The sequence below is a fragment of the Cydia splendana genome, chromosome 26 (genome assembly GCF_910591565.1).
Source record: "Cydia splendana chromosome 26, ilCydSple1.2, whole genome shotgun sequence".
NCBI classification, from domain to species: domain Eukaryota; kingdom Metazoa; phylum Arthropoda; class Insecta; order Lepidoptera; family Tortricidae; genus Cydia; species Cydia splendana.
In genome coordinates, this window is record NC_085985.1 from 9,658,475 (window position 1) to 9,679,229 (window position 20,755).

At 36.9% G+C, this 20,755-nt stretch overlaps 1 protein-coding gene across 1 annotated transcript in view; it reads left to right on the forward strand.

Moving 5' to 3' along the window:
• Window positions 1-244: 244 nt before the first annotated feature.
• The window catches only part of LOC134803080 (AT-rich interactive domain-containing protein 5B-like), a 125,450-nt gene continuing 104,939 nt past the window's right edge, over window positions 245-20,755 (forward strand). The window contains exons 1-2 of the mRNA XM_063775787.1: window positions 245-822; window positions 16,847-16,988. Of these exons, the coding sequence (XP_063631857.1) occupies window positions 802-822; window positions 16,847-16,988 (163 nt within the window). The 5' untranslated portion in view covers window positions 245-801. The remainder of the gene's footprint in view (window positions 823-16,846; window positions 16,989-20,755) is intronic.

The following is a 20,755-nucleotide window of genomic DNA, read 5'->3' on the forward strand; positions in this document are numbered from 1 at the left end:
TGTTTGTTAATTTTATAAAGATTGATTTGATATACATATTTAGTTAAAGTTAGAAAATAGGCACAAAACTAATTTATTTTCAGTCCTTGACACGGTTCTTACGTAATACCTAATAAAAAATATCCATTTTAATTTATACAGATCATTAATAACTTACGCATGCTTTTCTACATGAACTAAAACGAATCTTAAACATAAAAACGGAAAATGGTTATAATAATTAAAAAAAAATAAACGTCTTTGTTTCCGAAAACGCCAGTGGTAGCCCTAGGATCGTGCGAGCGGGCAAGAAAATACGGAGCATTTCGAACAGATACGGCCCGAGCCCGCTCAAAGATGGCCGCGTCCCTGCCGCAGCGGAAGCGAAGCGCGCGTGTTTCGGATATTTTTGTTAAACCATCGCCATATTGTTTTTATTGTCTCCAATAATCATAATTAGAATTTACAAACAACCATTTGTTATACAAACACGATATAACAATTAAAAGTACGCGCACCGATTACGTAGTCATGGCGTAGTTTTTTTTTAAAGACTTGCGATTGTGACATTATGCCACGGATTTCAGTATTGTTATTTGTTATTTGAAATTATCTGAAATCGATCTAGCGTATAGTGAACAGGTTTCGTGTAGTGATGTGCTAAAAATAAGGTGTTGAAAACTTACTGTGTTTAAAATTAGTGCATATTTTAAGCTCATGTGGTAATTGAAAGCTAATTATTGTGTTGTGACTAATTAACGTATACTTTCTCCGATTTGTGATGTGCTAGTGATTACGTGTCCTTTGTCTGGATTTGCAAATATGGATAAGCCCTCGTTTAAGGTGAGTGAATCGTTTATCTAAACTGGAAACGTTGATGTCCGTATGCTAAAACAATTATCGATTGATTTAATTATAATTTGATTTAACCTTGATAAAATGAAAGCCTTTATAGAATTTATGTGTCCGTTTTAAACATAAGCATTAATAATTTTGTCTATGAATGAATAAAATGGCAGCGTTCCATTATTACCTTGCTTACGTCATATACCTATTTAGTTAAAAAAATATCACGATTGAATTGAATTTGTAATCGATTGTATTTGTTTTTTTTAACCCTAAAGTGAAATAGGGTTGGCATTATGGCATTAAAGAGTAATTATAGTCGACTCGAACCCCGCCGCTGTTCTCCGTATCACCGCTAGTGTTGTGACCACGCCGGGCGATTATCGATATCGATGTTTTGATATTTTGTTATTTTTGTGCAAACTGATTGTTTAGCAGTTTAGTTTGTTATTTATTGGCGGATTAACACATACATATCACATATATGTATATGTAAACTACAAGAGTACGTTACATTACAAACGAAAATGTAAACATGAAATGAGTCGTGAGAATGCTTGCCAATGTTAAAGTAATAATTAATGATTTCTCATTAGTAATGGTTTTACTTTTCCAATGGCCGTGTCCTTCGTGAATCGTGGCGCATTGATCGTTCACGCTTCAGTTAATAATAATATAATCTATCCGCAGACTGGTGTTAATAATGTTAATAAGAATAATAAAACAATCCGTTCTAACATCAAGCGTCGTGTCTTAGGTAAAGGATTCATGTTATGAATTGTAATATGGGGCATTATCTATGAAAAGGGACCTTATTCTCGATGGCGCCTACGCCGCACAGCGTCGCGCGGCATTGTATTTGTATCGGAGCATCGTTAATAATGGCGTAAGCGCCATCGACAATAAGGTCCCTTTTCATAGATAACGTCACATATTATTACAATAACAGGTTTTTTACGTTTATGATTGAATTGTGAATAATAATCAACTTAAATAAAATTGTGCGCTATTATTGATAAAAACGCTAAAGTCGCTAACATGACATGACGGCTGAAAAGAAAGCGGCGGTTAAAACGCGCGGTTTTTTAAACGTTCTTCATAAACTACTTATCTAATAGGTACTGGTAATTTATAACTTATGTTTTTTTTATGTTTCATATTTGTGTTATAATTATAAGCTTGTTTAAAAATGTATATTTATCGTCTTTTGTTCTTCCTAAAATAATAAGTATGTACCTACAAAACATCGTCTCTATTCATCCAATTACATACTTATAGCCTGTATTTTATTATTTTTAGGTACTTAAATAAAAGTAAACAAATAATTTGTACATTTTCGGGTAGTTATAACATTTATTGATTAAGTAACCAACCAAATACAAACCCACCTGGATCTGTCACTGAACGACCTGACTTTAACCTACATTATTTGATCATGTAATGTTTTCATCTATATACTATGTTTATGTGTGTGATTTTGTTTACTCTTTTTTAAGTACCTAGAGATACAGAGTATAAATATCTTTGAAATTGACATGTCCTTACTATAGGACATAATATAAGTCCGAATATACTGAATAAACGCAATGTCCGTCTGTTTATCCATACCAACGCGGTGGCTAAATATGTATGTAATCATTAACCCATAAAGGCCAATAATAGAGCGCTATTTATAAAAACGCAGCCGCTGTACGCGCGTGTGGCTGTGACGTCACCGTTCCTTAGTTTGCGAAAATGTTTGTCTGTAGGGCTAGCACGAATACCGTCTCTTTCTAATAAGTGCAGTGAGGGACAGAGAGGGACAAGTTTCCCCGGCGATAATATACTCTTGTTGAATTAATGTAAAAAAAAAATTATATGCAAAATCATATTTAGGTAGAAAAGTGACTAAAAATTAATCACGATCTATAATGACTAAGTGCAAACATGCAATAGGTACTTTGAGTACAGTATAAAGCAAGATTTTTTTATGTTAATATAGGTATTTAAAAAAGGTAATATGGCCATTTCCATCTTTTTAGGGAACCGTACTCAAAGGGTAAAAACGGGACCCTATTACTTAGACTCCGCTGTCCGTCCGTCTGTCTGTCCGTCTGTCTGTCACCAGGCTGTATCTCATGAACCGTAATAGCTAGGCAGTTGAAATTTTCACAGATGATGTATATTTTTATCTGTTTCCGCTACTACAACAAATACTAAAAACAGAATATAATAAATATTTAAGTGGGCCTCCCATACAACAAACGTGATTTTGCCGTTTTTTGCCTAATGGTACGGAACCCTTCGTGCGGCGAGTTCGACTCGCACTTGGCCGTTTTTTTTCTTTAGTCAATACATCATACGTATACAAAACAGCTGACGAGGTCAGTTCAAAGGGCGCAGGTGAAATCTGTCAAATACTAAGGTATTCACATTCATAAAAGTATGTGCCACTCAGCATAAAAAGGGACTTTGTGGGGATTGTCACTTACGCCATTAGTCGTCATGCTTCAATACAAACGTGAAACAAAACTACTTAAGCGCCAAACGGCGTAAAGTCACTTTTTATACGATTTACATAAATCTGTGTAAGAATGGAGTGGGCGTATATAGTAGTTTGGACGCTTTTATCTTTTTTTTATTAATTGTATTATTTCCAAATTGACATCCGTCAAAGAACTTCAAGGTGTATTTTTGGATAGAGTTGCAAAGTAGGTATAATTAGCTAAATGCCTATTTGTGATACAATTATTAATTGTAATTACATAAACGACACACGTATTAAAACTACTTTTTCCACCGCTAATTAGGATGTCTTGTTATTATCTGTCTTAATTACTAATCGATGTCCAATTTAATGTAATTCTGTAAAGTCAAGTGTAAATTAATATCGACCTTCGTATATTGACATAAGATTGAATATAGATTGACGTCGCGGTATATGACATCTGTGTAATTGTCTAATTGTGGCGATGTAGCGTTTAAAGTTAAGTACGAATAAAAATTATTAGTCACTATGTTTTTGATACGGAGATAGTTATTTGTTTCACTCGGGCGCAAAGTTGTTGTTTAACAGCTCGTGCTAATATTGATACCCGAGCAAGCTAAGGATTCCATAATTGGAATCTTGAGCGTAACGAGGGTTTCAAAGCACGAGGGTTAAACAAAATTTGCCCCCGAGTGAGTGAAACACAAAAATTTTCACCACACCAACTCGAAGCAAATATTAAATGTAAAATATCAAACATAATCAATCCAAATCAAATCCAAATTAATGTTATTAAATATTAATCATCCAAAATCATCATTTAAAAGCCAATTCTGCCAGCAAACATAAGAAAATAACTCAAAATTTGCATTTGATTACTTTGCCTTTTGTCTCACATGTGAATAAAATGCAACTTTGCTATCAGTTTTTGAAGTGCAAAATAAGCCTTTCCGAGCTGGTGACTGGTGTGGTGAAAAGAATATTATCGGCTATAGTGACCGTTGCTCGGCACCGTTAGTGCTTGAAAATTGAGACCTAGGCTCTCCGAAACATCATCGTCGCGCAAGTGTCTAAAAATACTTGAGTTTAACCGTTAAATTAGTTTTATGACACGACAATTTAAATTCGAACGATTTTAACTTTTTTATCAGTATAAGAACAATTGTTTTAAATGGGTGAATCAACTTTTTCTTGTCACTAGTTGCCATGGTTACGGTCTCCTGGGTCACTCTAAATGAACCAAACTTCAATTTTTTGGGAGTTATAAGGCCTCCCATAATGGGACATCTACTAAGCACGTTTGTAGAACTTGGTACAGCAGCTCTTCTAAGAAACTATGCTATTATTGTCTCCTGGCTGATGGGACAGAATAACTACAAGAAATAGTTGATCGACCCAAATAGTCCATGCTAATGACACCCATGACAATATTATCAAAGACAAAGCCGTATCTGTGAGCGAGTGACGTCACCTCTGTTGGTGGAACTAGAATGTAACTGGTTATGTGACGTCATCAAATCGACACTTGACAGATGATGAAGTTTGTCGCACTTTACACCTATTACCTAATTATTATTAAAATGACAGTTTGATTGTCCCAATTTGTCTAAACTGACATTTTAATATATTTTTTGTGACGTTATCTATGAAAAGGGACCTTATTGTCGATGGCGCTTACGCCATTATTAACGATGCTCCCATATAAATACAATGCCGCGCGACGCTGTGCGGCGTATGCACCATAGACATCCCTTTTCATAGATAATGCCCCATTTACACAAAGTCAGTGGTAAATTATTGAACTGTTATTTCAGTATCTAAGATACCTATCAGTTAATACATAGCTTGTTATATTTTGTTTATGTCGTGTGTTTATTTTAATCGTAATATAATTTACCAAATTAACTTTGGCTTCTCGTTAACATATTCATATTATTATAGTAAAAATATTATTGAAATTTATTCTCACGCTTGTACTATAATAATTTATTTATTTTATACAGCACGAAATTGCTTTTAAAGGAATGTTGTTTATACAATGTGGTATTTTAGTACAAAACAGCTACCACAGAGAAAAAATAGTTGCGTAAAAGACTTTGTACCATCACTCTCCGCAATTGTTGCGCCATTTAGGGTCCTAGCTAAATTGGTTGTTCAATACTTATGCTAATTCTAATTTCCAATTTAGCAAGAACCCTAAATGGCATAACAATCCCGTGTGGTGACTACTTATTACGCATTTTGGTAGTCATTTAACATTGCCACGAAAGTTTAAAAGGTTATTATTTATTAGTCATAAAATGTGACGTTATCTATGTAGAGGGACCTTATTGTCGATGGCGCTTACGCCATTATTAACGATGCTCCGATATAAATACAATGCCGCGCGACGCTGTGCGGCGTAAGCGCCATCGACAATAAAGTCCCTTTTCATAGATAATGCCCCAAATACTATTTAGTGAATACATACAGTATTGGTTTTGTTATTCAAATTGATAACAAGAAATACCTATGATGAGAAATTAACATAAATCGCTGTTTTCCTTACTCTACGTTAAGTTTAATAATCGTTAGTACCGTTTTGGAGGCATTGAATTTAACTAAAATACCCATAATATTAGTATAATATTAAATTATAATAAAAAAATGAATGAATGGAAAAATACATTTTATCCTATGGTTGACTGGTAGAGAATGCCTGTTGGCATTAAGTCCGTCATTGGTTCATTTATCTTTGTGCAATAAAGTTTAAATAAATAAGTAAACGTCAAGAGTAACTACCTTCTGTATAGAATCGGAAATAAAGTTAGAAATATTTGTTGCAATGAAATAACGAACAATGAGCATTCTACCCTAAGAATGAATGGGGCAAAGTGAAAACACTTGGCTATCTCCCTCGCACGCCCGCATCATAATAACGGTGAGGTCATAACACGATTGGTGCATCCTTGTTTCGTTACTTGACAAATATTCGCACCAATAAACGCATTTGTGAAATTTTGGTGACTCCTGAAGTACCGGGTTTGACACAGAATACCCATGTGACACCTGGGTATTGTAATGTTCCAGACTGTGCATTTCAGGTACTTAAAAAAATGGTTGTCTGTAAAGTCAGTTTACGGACGATAATTTTGCGTGATGACGCCATAAGAAAACATTGATGAAAAATTGCATACTTTGGCCGTAACGTTACCATGGAGATCTGTCCACAACGTGACACTTTTTCGTGCATGCTACCGGTGTTCATCGATTTCTAAGACGTTATCACTTCAAAAAGGTCATGTGTCTGTTTATTTTCTTTATTTAAGATTGTTTTTAATTGACAATGATTTAAGTATGTCACTACTGAATTGACAAGCGTCCATAATCTACTGTATTATACCTGCTTCCCGTAGGCGGGTCTCTTGCTTGTTTGTCACCGTCATATTAAAAAAAGATTCCATTCCCATTATTAAATAAAACAGACCCATTCCACGGACTTTGCACGCCGCTAAATGACTAATTATAAATAGGTTATATCAGGTTTTTCCTGACCTGATTACTGATATTATACCACGAGACACACTTTGTGGCCCACTGTATCACAAATATCACAATGAATACATAGGAATTGGTCTTGGAATTGGGCTTTTGTTTTGTGTTTTGATACTTTTGACATACGAATTTTTTTTGGCGTTTCTTATACAGTAAGACTAGCACGCTCCACGCCTACGCAAGCGGTGTGCTGTCTCTCATAAGGATCGGTACGTTACAACGACCACGTACGTTTATCCGGTGTTTGACTTATGATATGAATCTTTTGCATTTATGTATTTTTATTAGGAACGGTTATATAAGTTTTCCTCGAATAGAATTATGTTTCTTAGTAGCTTTTACTACTACGCTGCTCTACAACAATCAATAATAATTCATTACGTACATGTAGGACGTATGTACAATTAATATCTGTATAGCTTTTGAAATTCTATCAGACGTTATCTACAATTTTAATCAAATTGATTGCTTTTTCACGTATTCGTAGGAACTCGAATTATGTAATTGTGACGTTATCTATGAAAAAGGGACCTTATTGTCGATGGCGCTTACGCCATTATTAACGATGCTCCGATACAAATACAATGCCGCACGACGCTGTGCGTCGTATGCGCCATCGACAATAAGGTCCCTTTTCATAGATAATGCCCCAATTATTAGTTAATAATATCTAAGGGTGTGTTATAAAAAGTAAAAACGCTCCTTCTTTTGAAAATGCCTATAATATACCTACTTATAAAACCCAAAATAAATTAATTTTGTCATTTTGGAGTTTAATGCTCCTATCTCCAAAATGTCAAAATTTACTAAAAGCCTCCCATTAACTCGATCTTTCTGTTTAGCCAATGGTTGATTGGGAGAGAATGTCTTGGCATCGAATATGCCATTTGTACTTTCCTGTATTGTGTAACGATGTTAAAATAAAATAAACAAAATGTAATTAATATTAGTTTGTAAACCACCTGCAACCTTTTATAGTCAAATATTATTTAATTAAAATATCAATACATCTAATTAATAAAAAAAATTATAAGTTTTCCAAAAAAAGGTAATTTCTCAATCGACAAAAATCGACAAACCCTACCGACTTGGTCACATCACTACTCATAACGCAACTCGTTGGCATTATGACCGTTTTACTCCATTTTTTCTTTTAAAACGTCACTGCCCAGCGAGTTAGTACATGAAAAACGCGCAGAGACTCAGTAATGAGGACATATCATAGATAAAAAAAAAACTTAACTATATTTTTTGTATGTTTACGTATTCAAATTAAAAGTAGGTATTCTTATTGTTATTGTTACTTTAATATATTAATTCGCCTGACAAAAGTAGTATTTATTTCGTTAAAATTTGACGTTCAGCGTATTTTTCAAGATGGCTGCGATGGAACATTCAGGAACGGTAAGCAACAGCCGTTATCCGTTATCGCTATTTCTGTGAGTTAACCAAAGGTCATTTTTAGAGTTCTGTACCCAACGGGTAAAAACGGGACACTATTACTAAGACTCCGCTGTCCGTCCGTCTGTCTGTCTGTCTGTCTGTCACCAGGCTGTATCTCATGAACCATGATAGCTAGACAGTTGAAATTTTCACAGATGATGTATTTCTGTTGCCGCTATAACACTACAACAAATACTAAAAAGTACGGAACCCTCGGTGGGCGAGTCCGAAACGCACTTGTCCGGTTCCGGTTTTTATGTATATAATATAAGTATGTATTTATCTATATAAGTATGTATATCGTCGCCTAGCACCCATAGTACAAGCTTTGCTTAGTTTGGGGCTAGATTGATGTGTGTAAGATGTCCCCTAATATTTATTTTATTTATTTATATCATACTTAATTACACAAACGGGTCTACCGCGATATAATTTCACACACCCGCGTAACCACAGCTGGTGCAACTTTTTTTAAATGACACTGTGATCTGCCTTTGGGATGCGATCCTGCGAGTATGGGATATGTAAACTTGGTCAAGCAGATCTTGTCAGTAGAAAAAGGCGGCAAATTTGAAAAAGGCGGCAAATTTGAAAAATGTAGGCGCGAAGGGATATCGTCCCATAGAAAATCTGAATTTCGCGCCTTTTTTTACTGACAAGATTTGCTTGACCAGCTATAATTAACTAATTATGGTCTGTCAATGTAAAGCCATTTCAGTCAGTAGAAAAAGCGGCAAATTAAAAAAAAAACGTAGGAGCGAAGGTTAGCGCCCCGTAGAATTTTAGTATTTCGCGCTTATTTCTACTGACAAAGTTGTTTGACCGACTATATGTGAAGTGTTAATTTGTAGGTATGTTATGAGCGTTTATTTTTTGCCATTTTTATATATTGTGACATTTTTTGCCACTTTTGTGTTATTTCTAGTCAGGATCGCGAGCTCTTTCCATCCTTATAGTAGAAAAAAAGTGTCCTAAAATTTCCATACATTTTTAGGGTTCCGTACCCAAAGGGTAAAACGGGACCCTATTATTACTAAGACTTCGCTGTCCGTCCGTCCGTCCGTCCGTCCGTCCGTCCGTCTGTCTGTCACCAGGCTGTATCTCACGAACCGTGATAGCTAGACAGTTGAAATGTTCACAGATGATGTATTTCTGTTGCCGCTATAACAACAAATACTAAAAACAGAATAAAATAAAGATTTAAATGGGGCTCCCATACAACAAACGTGATTTTTGACCAAAGTTAAGCAACGTCGGGAGTGGTCAGTACTTGGATGGGTGATCGTTTTTTTTGTTTTTTTTTTTTGCATTATGGTACGGAACCCTTCGTGCGCGAGTCCGACTCGCACTTGCCCGGTTTTTTCAAATTTTTCTTTATGTTACCGCCATACAAAGTATATGGGGAAATGGTATCTTTTTAATGTTTGACGATCCTTTTGTGAAATTTTTAGTGTTAAATTTGATATGTATAATAATCCAATTTTATTATGGAATAATATTAACATCAATAAATTGCTCTGATAATTAGATTAAGATTAATCGATTCATAAGAGCTTGTTGCTAGGCCTACATGAATAAAGTAAATTTTGTTTGTTTGTTTGTTTGTTTGGTAACACAATAGGAAAAAAACTCTAGGACATTTTTTTTATCCCACTAGGAACGAAAGAGCTCGTGATTCTGAGATTTCGGAGTAGAAATAACACAAAAGTGGCAAAAAAGGTCACAATATATGAAAATGGTAAAAAATACGCAACGCTCTTATCATCTTTTATTATAATGTAAACAAAACAGTACATAATTTACACTGAGACTTGATTTGCGTTGATAATTAATGTACTTAGAATATTAAATAAATCGAATAATCGTGTAACTAAATTGTATGTATCTTTAAGAGGATAACTGATGGTGATGTGTAATAAAAATGGTTGTTCATGTAATTGATGTAAATGAATGAATGACTGAATATGCATGTAGTTTTAAAACTGTTACTACTTAGGGCATACTAAAAATTCCTGGAATTGGCCACTTAGAAAAAACCGGCCAAGTGCGAGTCAGACTCGCACACGAAGGGTTCCGTGCCATTATCTATAAAAACGGTCACCCATCCAAGTACTGACCCCGCCCGACGTTGCTTAACTTCGGTAAAAAATCACGTTTGTTGTATGGGAGCCCCACTTAAATCTTTATTTTATTTTTAGTATCGGCAACAGAAATACATCATCTGTGAAAATTTCAACTGTCTAGCTATCACGGTTCGTGAGATACAGCCTGGTGACAGACGGACGGACGGACGGACAGCGAAGTCTTAGTAATAGGGTCCCGTTTTACCCTTTGGGTACGGAACCCTAAAAATAAGTCTCATTTATCAGAATCCAGAAACTTTCCGTATTGCCCACGTATTATCAAAGAGAATAGAGTGTATAGAGAGTTATTGCCATGGTAAATTATGTAGCCACAGTAAAACTGTCATCTTTCGACAGAAGATTAAAATTTAAAACTTTTAGAACGCCATTTGACTTTGATCCTTATTCTTTTACTGATATGTGTTCAAATTATTTATATCAAATAGTACCTAACGCCATCTACTCGAGATTAGGCCAAAAGATTGCACCATACCTTTGGCCTAGTCTCGAGTAGATGGCGCTACTATTTGATATAAACAAATTAGAACACATATCAGTGAAAGAATAAGGATCAAAGTCAAATGGCGTTCTAAAAGTTTTAATCCTGTTTGGTCCTGGGTTCGAATCCCAGTAAGGGCATTTATTCGTGTGATAACACAGATATTTGTTCCTGAGTCATGGTTGTAATCTATGTATATAAGTATGTATTTATGTATATAAGTATGTATATCGTCGCCTAGCACCCATAGTACAAGCTTTGCTTAGTTTGGGGCTAGGTTGATCTGTGTAAGATGTTCCCTAATATTTATTTTTATTTATTTATTTTTAATCTTTTGTCGAAAGATAGCAGTAAATTTACAGTGGCTACATTTAATTTACTTCAAATATTAATAGTAATACGGAACCCACTAAATGAACCCTAGGGTTTTCTGTCGCTGCCGCGCGGCCCCCGCCCACGTAATAGTTCTAGTTACATTACGAGAATAGGGTTTCACGCTAGGGTTGCCACTGTACCTATTATATTGATTGTTATTAGTGAGATAAAATGTAGTGACTAATGAACGGATTTGTACGCAGGTTGTAAATATAAACAGGTTTTTAACGCGCATGTATTACCTCTGGGGTTGCAGGCGTACGTAGGCTACGGTGACTGCATATGCTTACCATCAGGCGGGTCGTTAGCATGTTTGCCACCGACGACGTATAAAAAAAACCTATTTTTTTGGCCCTTTGTTAAATTTATATTTTGTTTATTTCACGGTAGGGACTAAAATCAGATATAAATCAAACGTTATAATATAAGTACGTCAAACGGTTACTTAAATCTTAAATCTTTTTGATACCTAAGACATATATGTAAAGTAATACTGCTTACACTTGGCGGGCTATAATTCTGTAAAGTGTCATTCTATGGAACTTGCTAACTATGTCAACAAACCGCCATATTGAAATTGTATCTGACTGATGAATTTACTAGTGACTTTTGTTTACATAGTTAGCAAGTTCCATAGAATGACATTTTAACATAAATTATATAAAATAAAGTTTTATTCTATTCTATTCTTACGTCAAAGAAAACTAAATATTTAAATATAATTTACTTTTACAAGATAAGTGGCAACCCTATTCTCCATCCCCAATTCTGGGGTACTTACCTCAAACCCTATAAAAACTGTACATGATTTTAGACCAACTTTGTCAAACTGTACCGCTACCACCAATTTGACACTGACTTATTCGCTAACGTCTGCGTAAATTACTTCCTAATCTTCCTATACATCTCGTTCGCACTAATATCCGAGTACGAGCGAGATGCATAGAAAGGAACTGCCCGAATCTAGCCTTAAGATACGTCAGATAATAGATCTAGAAACGATGTGAATTAGATGTGTCACTGTCAAAAGTGACGTCTTTGTTTGAAGAAACTAAATGCCAGTGTCAGCGAATATGTCAGTTGTACAGGAAGGAATTCCGTGGAGTTTCCGTCAGTGTGCGCTGCCCCTAAGCCATTATCTACCCGTTCACACGGTAAAATATGCTGATTATCAACATAGCTCCGTCTCCTTCCCCCGTACTCTGATCAACGGGGATTACACAACTTAGGGATGAATGCAGTACCATCTTTACCATAAAGGCACACGGGGCCCGTGCCCAGGGCCCCCATCCTCAGGGGGCCCCGAAGGACAGATAGTAACAGTATATTTGATTACCCATAATAAATATAAGATCATGTAGAAAAATGTTAGTTTAATTCGCTTTCTTTACTTTCCAAAAGGGCCCCAAATTCTTATGTGCCCAGGGGCCTTAGTTTAAGACGGCACTGGATGAATGCAAATAATTTTATTAAATATGATGATTTGTGTTTTTTATTAGGAGTCCCACTGCTGTATGTATCATCGCCCACACTGCTAACTGTGCATCGGTGGACCTTATTACCAAAGGAATACGGTCCACAGATGGACAGTTTATGAGTGTTGCTGTTTGTACTGAAATAGATGTATAGTATAAATTATCTCAGTTGAATTTTTCGGGTTCGGGTGCTAATCCGTTAAACAAAAGCCTTTGTTTCTTTTAAGAGCGCTGTACAGCACGTGCCAAAGCAACCATTTCGTTTAAAAAGCAACTATCGTGATAGTATTAAGGTTCAAATTCATGTGACAGCTCGTTCAAAGAACAATCAGGGTGGTCTTGTTTTTGGAGATAACAAAACGTGTTATCTCCGTAATGGGCTGTTTTATGAATTTGAACCATATAAATAGAATGGTAAGTATGCTTTTTAAACGGGCTTGTTCCCGTTACTTATGTCGGGGCTATTAGCAGTAAGTAGTGTAACCACTGCATAAAGGAAACAATACCTTTTGTTTAACAGATTAGGGTCCGAGCCCGAAAAAATCACCTGAGATAATTCATACTATAACATGCCTAATAAAGAAATAGTTAACTAAAGGATGACTCATTAGACCTGTACGGTTACCATCAGTTTGTCACTGACATAAACGCCGTCGAGAACGTAATTTACTTTCTATACATCCCGTTTGCACTAATATGCGAGTGCGAGCGAGATGTATAGAAAGTAAATTACGTTCTCGACGGCGTTTACGTCAGTGACAAACTGAGGGGCTACCGCGAAAACCGAAATTCGCAAATTGCGGGGATCTTACTCTTTTACTCCAATGAAGGCGTAATTAGAGTGACAGAGAAAAATGCCCGCAATTGACGATTTTCGGTATTGGCGGTAGCCCTACTGATGGTAACCGTACTGGCTCCAATTTCACCACGGTGACAGGTGCGACAATTGTAAAACATCACTGTTGCTGACATCACAGGCATCCATGGGCTACGGTTACCGCTTACCATCGGGCGGGCCGTATTGCTGTGTGCCACCATCATTGTATTATTTAAAAAAACTTTATTATATCGGAAAAAAACTGATATTTCTCTTGCTAAGTTTATGACAATTGTCACAAGAAACACTACAATTGTCACGAAATTCCGACATATAACTCATTACCTGTCAAGGATTACCTACAATTCTTCTAAATCTTGACAATTGTCAGAAACTTCGCAAAAGAAATATCTGTTTTTTTCCGATATAATAAAGTTTTTTTAAATAGTACAATGATGGTGGCACACAGCAATACGGCCCGCCCGATGGTAAGTGGTAACCGTAGCCCATGGATGCCTGTGACGTCAGCAACAGTGATTTTACAATTGTCGCACCTGTCACCGTGGTGAAATTGGGGCCTGGAGCTTCCGGCGCATCGTTTTCTATGGAAAGCATCACGTGATCACCTGTCAATGTCATGTCATAGAAAAGTAAGCGCCGGAAGCTCCGGTCCGGTCCGGACACGGCCCGGTCTGGATCCAACCAATGGAGGACTTGGCCACTTTTTCGTTAGAACATGACATCTATTTCAGTTTATAACAGGGAATATTTTCATATCATTTTCTTCCGCAATTTTCGAATTTTGTAATCGAACTAATACTTAAATCAATTAATTCACCAATAGCTAGTTTTTGAGTTTATCGTGAACAAACATACGCACAAACAGACAGACGCGGCGGGTGACTTTGTTTTATAAGGTGTAATGATAGTGACCATCATTAAATTAAGTACATTTAGAATAACTTCCCCATTGACTGGAGTATGTAGCGCTGTCTCGCTCTCGCCGGGGGCTGTTTCAATTTTATACTTATCGATTCAAAGGTCGCGGTACCGTCGGCACCACAAATGATTATTTGCTCGAATTAATTAAAATTGCCTTTAAATAAGTTTATGAGTAAATTATTATTATTAAGGCCCATTTGCACCATTCCACTAACCCGGGGTTAACCGGTTAAACCGTTAACCCAGTGTCAAATTGTACTGGTAACCATGGTAACTCCAGGTTTAACCGGTTAACCCCGGGGTAGTGGGATGGTGCAAGTGGCACTAACACAGTTTGTGGATATTTATGTATTCATATTATAGACGACGATTATTATTTTGACGACCGGTCTGGCCTAGTGGGTAGTGACCCTGCCTATGAAGCCGATGGTCCCGGGTTCGAATCCTGGTAAGGGCATTTATTTGTATGATGATACAGATATTTGTTCCTGAGTCATGGTTGTTTTCTATGTATTTAAGTATTTATATATTATATATATCGTTGCCTGAGTACCCACAACACAAGCTTTCTTGAGCTTACCGTGGGGCTTAGTCAATTTGTGTGAAAATGTCCTTAATATTTATTTATTTATTTATTTATTTATTTATTATTTATAGAAGATAAATAATATAAATATATAATTATCCATCATAACATCGTCTATACCTCTATACCTATGTATAACGAAATTTAAAAAATTGGCCAAGTGCGAGACGGACTCGCGCAAGATGGGTTCCGTACCATTATCAAAAAATCACGTTTGTTGTATGGGAGCCCCACTTAATTATTTATTTTATTCTGTTTTTAGTATTTGTTGTTATAGCGGCAACAGAAATACATCATCTGTGAACATTTCAACTGCCTAGCTATCACGGTTCATGAGATACAGCCTGGTATAACACTTTAAACTCTCGCGTTTTGTAACTCAGCTGAAACGTCGGAATTAAAGGTAAAAACAATGAAATTATATCGCGGTAGACCCGTTTGTGTAATTAAATATGTATACAGCCTGGTGTCAGACAGACGGACGGACAATGGACTCTTAGCAATAGGGTCCAGTTTTTACCCTTTGGGTACGGAACCCTAATGAGCCCTAATAAATTCCAGGGCCATGTTGTTTTGCCGACGCTACTATCAGCGTTTGCCATGTCCGCGCGCATTTCCCGAATCTAAGTAAGGCTCCGACACACATAGTAGGGGAGCCCACGATGCTAAATCGGGATTTACTCGAGCGTCATACAGACCTATTGGAATCGAAATATTAGATGACAAGAAGAAAAAAAAGTTATTATAAAGTTTTTTTTTCCAGCGAACCGGAAAGCGTCTACAATTATTTTTTTTTCGGGACGTTGGTGGAGGGTTAAAAAATCGTTAAGCAGTTTGTGGGTTTGGTCGTTTTTGTCCACTTTAATGCTATATTTTTTCTATAACTTAATATAACACTTATTTGTAGGCATTTTCTTAATCTGACGAACACAAGTTTGACGCCTAATTTTTACATTGTAACCGTCAGATTACGGAAATGTGTGCAAATAATTATCATATTTAGTAATAGCACAATTATAGCGTTAATTTGGACTAATATGACCAAATCCACAATTTGCTTAACAATGTGTTTAACCCCCCACCAACCAAGGGCTCAACATAGATGGCTAAAAGGGGTAAAGGTAGACTACACGGGGTAGCAAGATATCATTCATATCTTAATCTGACGCGCTCGAGTAAATACAAAAATCCCCTCTTGGGCTCCCCTATCAACAGGCGCGGTTTCCGGGCGGTGCCTGGAACCTTAAGGGTTAAGAAAATAAGAGCGTGTCAAGGTAATTTCAAACAGCTCGCCCGCTTAGCAACTTCTGCTGCTGACTGATGCATAAAAAAAACTATTTTGACGTGATAACGTCTTATAAATCGATGAACACCGGTAGCATGCACGAAAAAGTGTCACGTCTCCATGGTAACGTTGTGGACAGATCTCCATGGTAACGTTACGGCCACGTTGTGGACAGATCTCCATGGTAACGTTACGGCCACGTTTTCTTATGACGTTATCACTTATCACGCAAAATTATCGTCCGTAAACCGACTTTACAGACAACCATAATGTTTTTTCTTATGGATACATATCACTAAGCTCCATTTGTAATACGAAATATACGAATACATTATTTAGGTAGCAGTAGCCTTTAAAAACCATCTCACCCCCCTGGCATCCCTTCTCTCCCCATTCATAACCCAACTCTCCACGCATTCCCTACTCACCCCAGTTTACGGTACGGAACCCTAACATTTTTTTTTATTGCCAACAGCTGGTCGGGGCTCCATGCGGCCAGCACGGGCAGTACACCTTCTACAAGGCCCTGAGGATCTCGGGGCGGAGGGAGCGCATCATCGCCATCGGGGACTTCTTCTTTGTCAGGATCTGGCAGGACTCCGAGCTGGTCTCCATAGGTAACACACCCTCCCACTACACTTACAACAAAAAAATTGTCACGTTGTCTATGAAAAGGGACCTTATTGTCGATGGCGCTTACGCCATTATTAACGATGCTCCGATACAAATACAATGCCGCGCGACGCTGTGCGGCGTAAGCGCCATTGACAATAAGGTCCCTTTTCATAGATAATGCCCCATATTTACATGACATTACCTACAGTATACAATGCGCCATGAAAGTTATAGTTACATTTAGATAACAGTATTATGATATGATATATTTATATTTATACATAATAGAGTTAGACCGACATAGAGAGTGTTATTTATACGTGATAATTTTATAGAAGTTTCACGTTTAAAATACGCACTGCGCGTGCTATCAAAATTGTTGCAGACTTATATTGGTCTAACTCAAATCAGGTTATCAATAACAAAATATCCGTGAGACACTGTCACGTTTATAAAGTCGATGATCGAGCAATCAGACAGAGAGATTTATACTGTCCCTTTCTTAGGCTGGCTTTCCACTGAGCCGTTGTGCGGAGATGAGAGGAAACTTGCGTTGCGTTGTAATCCGGAGGAGCGGAGAAGAGATGTGGATTACAATTAGAGATACCACGAATATTCGGCAACTATTCGGTATTCGGCCTATACGACTACTTCGCCGAATATTCGGTATTCGGCCGAATGTTGCCTAAGTGCCTACTATTCGGCCAAATACCGACTATATCTTAAATCTACCTAAAAAGATAAACTACACATTGAAAATAACCGAATACCACTAAATTTAATTTTAAAATGTTTTCTAGACTGATTTTTTGAGTATTACTTGGTTACTAATAATTTTATTTTTATCATGGGTTCTATTTCATTGACTCTGCCTACAATTCACTAGTTTTGAGAAACCAAAATTAAATCTTAGCAAACGTCGTTGTGCTTTGTTGGCGAATAGTTTTCATAATAAATGTGACTCAAAATGTACAAATGTTATAACGAATATTCGGTCGCCGAATATTCGGCGCTAAAACCACTATTCGGGGCGTCTCTAATTACAATACAACCAATGCTATAATTTGTTGATTCCCGCACGTCAGCTCCGCATCACTGGAAAGGCAGCCTTATCCTAGTATTATACATGTATAACCCCAAAAAGAAGGATGTCTTTATTAGTCCAAAAAATAGGTCACTAAAGCCAAACTGTATGTTTTGTGCTGTTGTTATTAAATATATTGCTGTGACCAAAATCTTACTGACAGATAAATGTTAAATGTTTTCTGAAAAGGTATTTCAAGGCAGAATTCGTAAACCGATATATTTGTGACGTTCCACGGCAACAGGTAGTTTATGGCGGCTGGCGCTTATGTCGCATAGCGCCGCAATAATATTGGAGCGGCGTTAATAATAGCGTAAGTGCCAACCGCCATAAGGTACTTACCCGTGGGACGTGACATTTAGTAAAATATTATAAAATAAACCTTAATATACCTTCTCATGATTTCTTTGGGGTCCATTTGTTTCACATAAAGTTTTAAGTCATAATGTATTGTTTGTCATATTATCATTAGTCCTAAAACTGAAACCGTTAACATTTCAGGATTTTCGTAAGGTTATCCTTAGATAGGTTAGGTTTGTTTTATGACAATTCTGAAAAGTTACGCGTTTCTGAACCAAACAAATTACGAGTAACGAAAATTCGATCAAACAATACATTATGACCACAGAATAAATATTACATAGTACTACCGTACAGAAAGGACACTTCCTACAAAACCGAAGTTTGACAGCGACTCAGGGACGAATCATGCTGTCCGTTTCTAATGTATGGCACTATCCCTTTAGGGTTGTCAAAATTCCAGTCATTATCTTATCTGTGGTCGTGCACGCAAAAGAACGTCAAGTGTTGTAATCCTAATAATTGCTCGGAGCAATGCCGAGCCGAACGGAGCCGAGTTTGCCCGAAGTCAGGAGTGTCTCTCATGATCGTGAAGTTGACCGCCCCATATCGAGTGCCCGCAAATGGCATATCTATATCGTTAGTTCATCGTTAGTTCACGTTAGTTCAGTATATTAAATCGTTAGGATCCGACTACAACATCGATTTTTTTAAAAAACAAAAGTGGGGAGGTCAACTTCACGCTACCGCCCCAAAATCGATTTTATGGTTTTTATCAATTAGAATCGATAGATAATCGTTAGTTCACGTTAGTTCAGTATATTAAATCGTTAGGATCCGATTCTAAGTATTTTTTTTTTTCAATTTTGTGGGGCGGTCAACTTCACGTGAAGTTGACCGCCCCATATCGAGTGCCCGCAAATGGCATATCTATATCGTTAGTTCATCGTTAGTTCACGTTAGTTCAGTATATCAAATCGTTAGGATCCGACGCATAACTTGTGTACGAATTTTTTTTTAAAGTAGGGGAGCGCCAACACCGTCTTCCGCTCCAAAATTGTATTTATGGTTCCAATCAATTGGAATCGATATGTAGTCGTTAGTTCATCGTTAATTCATGTTAGTTCAGCATGTGAAATCGTTAGGATCCGACTACATTACGTATTTAAAAAAAAAAACATAAGTGGGGCGGTCAACTTCACGCTACCGCCCCAAAACCGATTTTATGGATTCTTTCAATTAGAATCGTTAGTTCATCGTTAGTTCACGTTAGTTCAGTATTTTAAATCGTTAGGATCCGACTAAAAGATGTTTTTTTTTTAAAAACGAAAGTGGGGAGGTCAACTTCACGTGAAGTTGACCGCCCCATATCGAGTGCCCGCAAATGGCATATCTATATCGTAAGTTCATCGTTAGTTCACGTTAGTTCAGTATATCAAATCGTTAGGATCCGACGCATAACTTGTGTACGAATTTTTTTTAAAGTAGGGGAGCGCCAACACCGTCTTCCGCTCCAAAACTGTATTTATGGTTCCAATCAATTGGAATCGATATGTAGTCGTTAGTTCATCGTTAGTTCATGTTAGTTCAGCATGTGAAATCGTTAGGATCCGACTACATTACGTATTTAAAAAAAATAACATAAGTGGGGAGGTCAACTTCACGCTACCGCCCCAAAACCGATTTTATGGATTCTTTCAATTAGAATCGTTAGTTCATCGTTAGTTCACGTTAGTTCAGTATTTTAAATCGTTAGGATCCGACTAAAAGATGTTTTTTTTTTAAAAACGAAAGTGGGGAGGTCAACTTCACGTGAAGTTGACCGCCCCATATCGAGTGCCCGCAAATGGCATATCTATATCGTTAGTTCATCGTTAGTTCACGTTAGTTCAGTATATCAAATCGTTAGGATCCGACGCATAACCTGTGTACGAATTTTTTTTTAAATAGGGGAGCGCCAACACCGTCTTCCGCTCCAAAACTGTATTTATGGTTCCAATCAATTGGAATCGATATGTAGTCGTTAGTTCATCGTTAGTTCACGTTAGTTCAGTATTTTAAATCGTTAGGATCCGACTAAAAGATGTTTTTTTTTTAAAAACGAAAGTGGGGAGGTCAACTTCACGTGAAGTTGACCGCCCCATATCGAGTGCCCGCAAATGGCATATCTATATCGTTAGTTCATCGTTAGTTCACGTTAGTTCAGTATATCAAATCGTTAGGATCCGACGCATAACTTGTGTACAAATTTTTTTTAAAGTAGGGGAGCGCCAACATCGCTTTCCGCTCCAAAACTGTATTTATGGTTCCAATCAATTGGAATCGATATGTAGTCGTTAGTTCATCGTTAGTTCATGTTAGTTCAGCATGTGAAATCGTTAGGAT